Source organism: Haliotis cracherodii, unplaced genomic scaffold, assembly GCF_022045235.1.
Source record: "Haliotis cracherodii isolate W230 unplaced genomic scaffold, xgHalCrac1.p SCAF_33, whole genome shotgun sequence".
Classification (NCBI taxonomy): Eukaryota; Metazoa; Mollusca; class Gastropoda; order Lepetellida; family Haliotidae; genus Haliotis; species Haliotis cracherodii.
The window spans coordinates 1795001-1800379 of record NW_027266290.1 but is presented as its reverse complement, the minus strand read 5'-3'; the positions used below and the strand labels follow the sequence as shown (position 1 = coordinate 1800379).

The following is a 5379-nucleotide window of genomic DNA, read 5'->3' as shown; positions in this document are numbered from 1 at the left end:
TCTTCCCGTCTCATATTGTGCGTTTTAAATGGTCTCAGAACTGAGACGATCCGGGGTAGAATAGATCTACAGCAACCCATGCTTGCCGTAAAAGGTGACTATGCTTGTCGTAAGACGCGACTCACGGGATCGGGTGGTCAGGCTCGCCGACTTGGTTGATGCATGTCATCGATCCCAATTGCGGGGATCGATGCTCATGATGTCAAACACTGGAGTGTCTGGTCCAGATTCGATTTTTTAAAGACCACCGTCATACAGCTGGTATATTGCTGAATGTGGCGTTAAACAACAAACAAACAAACCATGAAATGTGTGTTTTGGGACTTGTGTTTAAACTTACCGATGGAAAGATGTTTTTTAAGAGGACATGATTTGACATAAATTTTCAGATACACAGAACATGACTGGGAGTTGTTTTGTAACATGGTTACATACTAGACAATAGAGTTAAACAACAAACAAACTAACAAACTCAGAACCATCAGTCCCTCAGTCAGTGTGCCATGTTGGTGTTATGAGGATGGGCCAACCTGGAGGAGATACAGTATCTTGGATTAATCAATACTGAAATGAATGCGTCACTAAGTTCCATGTTGACGTTGCTTCTTGTAAGTGTTGCAGCTATACCTATCATTGACTTCTGAAAATATTCGTTTTGATGTATCTTTCTGTCTTATAATTCTTACCAGATACATTAGAATGTTGACGATTATACTATATTACTCATATACCACAGCATTCTATTGAATATTGGGGACTACTGCGTTAAACAACATTCACATACTACCATTATTCAAGGTTTTCAGCCCTTGATTAATCATGATCACAGCTAATCTTGCAGTGCCACTTTCAAACCTTGAGCTGTGTATAGCTGGTGTTTGTTGTACTTTATGTGTGAAGTATCTGGAAGAGTGAGAATAAGCTGCTTCTTATTCAGGTGCGATTCACAAGATGCAACGAGCTTCAGGATGTGTCCAGTCCACGTGATTACCTGTACATAATTCCACAGGTAGTCATTTAATATCAGTTTCTTAACATTATTGTGAAGAGCCTGTGATTAAAGCTGTGTGTGTTTTTACCATTAGCTTCTCCTGATAGTGCCCAATAAACAGAATGTCAGATATATACGTCATATAAATTGGTCTGAATTTACGTAAAGTTGTTCCTGGTTTGTGATTAAAATAAATACATTGACGGATGTAAGAAGCAATTTTAATTTCTTTTCAAAATTAAAGGGTTGAATAAATTACACAAGTTAGAATGTAAATCCAGACTTTCCTCTTCTGTATTTCAATCTTACTGTTTGAATTTGCATTAATTAGTATATCTATAGAAATTTGCCACTTCATAAAGAAACATATTGCAAAAATATTGCACCAATATTGCACCAATATACAGCAGCAATCACTTCTATCTCAAGGCACAAACAGTGGTATGTCCATTTACAAGTCTAGAGGCATCAGTAGCAGAGTGTGTAAAAAGTCTGTTTGATTTGGGACATCACAGCAAAAGAGGAGGATCGCCAAAATATGTCCCAACTATATAACTATATGGTGGGGACTTGAAAAAATGACACGTTTCTATTTTTTCAAATAACAAAGTCATGTATTTGAACAATATTTAGTGACTGGTAATTTATTTACCATAGGGATGTGTGGGTCAAAGATAAATGTTACTGTATTGGGAGAAGAACATGAACGTATTACATAAAATAGGGGGTCAGCAAAATCTCCTCCCAAAATAAATGACCAGTCCTTTACCAAAAGAGTAAAATGTGGTTTAAGATTCATAACAGCTCTTTCACAAAATCATGCCCTTCTTCAAGAGTGGGTTATAAAAACAAAATACATCACATAGATATATCATCATTGCATGTAATATATCAATGTATATGTTTATTATTTTCTATGGTATAGGTGTACAAAGAAATATAATCAAGATAATAACACGGCTCATGAAGATTGTTGGCCTTCTTGTACAACCGTGTCCTGTTGGTATTGCTGGTCAGCAGACAAGTAACGCTCTATGTAGTGCACGATCTCAAACACAACCTACAACAGAGACGCATTACTACAGATCTGTAAAAGTAGTGCGCTACGTAGTGCACGATCTCAAACACAACCTACAACAGAAACGCATTACTACAGATCTGAAAAGGTAGTGATCTACGTAGTGCACGATCTCAAACACAACCTACAACAGAGACGCATTACTACAGATCTGTAAAAGTAGTGCGCTACGTAGTGCACGATCTCAAACACAACCTACAACAGAGACGCATTACTACAGATCTGAAAAGGTAGTGCTCTACGTAGTGCATGATCTCAAACACAACCTACAACAGAGACGCATTACTACAGATCTATGAAGGTAACTCTACATATACTCTGCCAAAAACAAAAAATGCAAGTGATTTTTTATGCATATTTTATATGTAATATAAAAAAAAAACAGATGTTAATCGATTGTTCAAAATTGGCACACATCACTGTCATTGACCAAGGTTCTATATGTCATAATAGCCACTGGTGGCGCTACGATTGAGCCCAGAAATTCCAGCCCAGTTCAGCAAGGGTGAAAACTGGCCTTGGGAATATTTTTCTACCCTAGAATCCACAGTGAATAATGAAAGGGACAAATTGAAAAGTTGTGACTTTTGTAGACAGAACATAAAATTCATAAAATATGACATAGGTCCTTTAAAATTGTACGATAATAGTGTCAGATAGATTGTGTTGAAAAATATCTAATAATTTACATACATGAAAAAGTGGACTTTTACAACCAAATTTAGAAAAAAGAAAAATCTCAGACACTTTTCCTGATGAGCTTGTGCATTCGTCACTGATTAACACCATTTGTTATTTGAAAAAATAAAAAAACAAACATTGATCATAGCCAACTGGTCCAATGCTCAATTTCTAGTTGGTTAAGATTTGGGGAGCAACCTATTAGTCCCTCTTGATTCTCACTTGTCTCAGACTAACACACTAGTGTCTAACCTTGTTCATATTTTGGAGGTGTAAAATCAAATAATTCAGCAAAATTCGAGCTATATGATGGTGGCCTAAATATAATACAGACTGGACTAGACAATCCAGTGATTGATATTATGTGCAACGATCCATGCTGTCAGGGTACGAAGACACTCAATCAACCAAGTCACTGAGACTGACCACCTGATCTATTAAGTCGCCTCTCACAACAAGCATAGGTTGCTAGTGACATATTCAGATGGGGTCGATCCTATAGAGTTGTAATGACTGGGACGGCCTTACCTCCACCAGGATGAGGATGATGATCATCCACTCCAACCGTGTGTGGTGCGTGTCATTCAGGTGAGTACTCAGCAGCTCCATCAGCTCACACAGATGGCTCAGTCTCTCGTTCATCACCTTAAAACATACAGTGAATCAGTGAGTGAGTTGGGTTTAACGCAGCTTTTAACAGCATTCCATTTATATCACGGTGTCAGCTTAATGTGGGAGGAAAGCCCGAAATGATGCAGGTCTCAGATGTTTACCACTTCGGTGAAACCCACGAGCACGGGTACGGTGCTGACAAACTAGAAACAATCGGGGCGAACCGGGATTCGAACCCACAATCATAGGTTTCTGGCGTGCCCAAGGGACGCAACTCTGCACAGCAAATCGCGGCGCCTTAGACGACTGGGCCACCCATGCCCCCTTTAAAACATACAGAGGGGGAGTACAGTTTTACGCCACTTGTAGCAATATTCCTGCATATATCAGGTCAGGAGATACCAGACGTGGGCTAAACACATTGAATTATATGAGGAATCAAATCTGGCCAAATGCTGTTACCACTAGACTGCCCCATCACCCCTTAAACATATACAACAAGGCAGACTTACTGGACAGCAGCCTGTAACAATAACTACTTTATCAAGTAGCCAGAACTTGTCAAACTTTACAGTAGAGTTTAAAACATAATATGGACAATTACTAGCTGATCTCACTAGACTAAATGCGTTGTTACCAGACTTGGGCTTCAAACTTGGGCTTTGAACTAGTGGCTAAAGTCACAGACTGTGATTGTAAAGCTTCAACTAAGGGAAATATGATATAAGAGTGAGTGAGTTGGGTTTAACACTGCTTTGAACAGTATTCCAGTTATATCACATTGTGTCAGTTTGATGTGGGAGGAAAGCCCGAAGTGATGCAGGTCTCAGGTGTTTACTACTTACAAAAAACTCACAAGCATGGGTATTGTGCGGACAAACCTTGAAACTTAATCGGGGCGCACCTGGATTCAAATCCACAATTATAGGTACCTGGCATGTCCAAAGGGACGCAACTCTGAACATCAAATTGCAGGGCCTTAGACGACTGGGCGACATGTGCCCCCATATGAGGTAAGATTTGTTTGGTTTGTTTGTTTGTTGTTTTTACACCGTACTCAGCAATATTCCAGCTATATGACGGCGGTCTGTAAATAATCGAGTCTGGAGCAGACAATCCAATAATTGATATCATGAGCATCGATCCTCGCAAATGGGATTGATGCCATACTTCAACCAAGTCAGCGAGCCTGACCAAATGATCCTGTTAGTCGCCTTCCTACGACAAGCATAGTCGCCATTTATGGCAAGCATGGGTTGCTGAAGACCGATTGATGACATACATTACACTAAACCCAACTGGCTCACTCACTTGAACTAAATATTTTCAATAGGTTGATACTCATATATTCCAGTGAATACAAGATGTTATACAGCCAAACCAGCATTTTGGGGAGTGTACAGCAAGATGTGAACATGCAATTTGAATACATATTGATCCACTGGCCAGGGTGATATTTTCATGTGCTTTGAGAATCGTATGCCCGCTGTGGTGTTTCTGGTATGAGTGAATATTTCAATCTTGCGTGTCAGATTAATGAAGAGGAAAGTCCACAATGATGCAGGTTGTAGATGTTTACTACTTACATGAGACAGAGTATGATGCTGACAACCCAAGAATCATAATCAACCAAACTAAGACTACAAAATTAAGCTGAGGACAAGTAGAAATCCAATGATTGTAGTCCTTATTGACTAGGGCGGTCGGGTAGCCTAGTGGTAAAATAAAGCCTTTGCTCGTCATGCCGAAGACCCGTGTTAGATTCCAGACATGGGTACAATGTGTGAAGCCCATTTCTGGTGTCCCCCACCATCATATTGCTGGAATATTGCTAAAAGCGGCGTAAAACCATACTCAGTGGGCCTGGGAGCGGGGCTGGGAGTGGGGTTGCTGCCTACCCGGGTCCTCCTGCTGATGTTGAGGTGGTTGCAGGCCTTCTGGTACAGCGGTTCCAGCATGCCTCGGTCCCAGTAGAAGTCGGGTGTGTCCAGCAGGTCAGAACTTAGATTTATCACAT

The 5379-nt window shown here is 40.1% G+C and overlaps 1 protein-coding gene across 1 annotated transcript in view; it reads right to left on the bottom strand.

Moving 5' to 3' along the window:
* Positions 1 to 1246: 1246 nt before the first annotated feature.
* LOC139477419 (required for meiotic nuclear division protein 1 homolog) overlaps positions 1247 to 5379 on the bottom strand; it is a 15164-nt gene continuing 11031 nt past the window's right edge. The window contains exons 9-11 of the mRNA XM_071259987.1: positions 5261 to 5379; positions 3279 to 3395; positions 1247 to 2051 (exon numbers count right to left, since the gene is read on the bottom strand). The exon at positions 5261 to 5379 is cut by the window's right edge and continues 2 nt beyond it. Coding sequence (XP_071116088.1) covers positions 1953 to 2051; positions 3279 to 3395; positions 5261 to 5379 — 335 coding nt within the window. The 3' untranslated portion in view covers positions 1247 to 1952. The remainder of the gene's footprint in view (positions 2052 to 3278; positions 3396 to 5260) is intronic.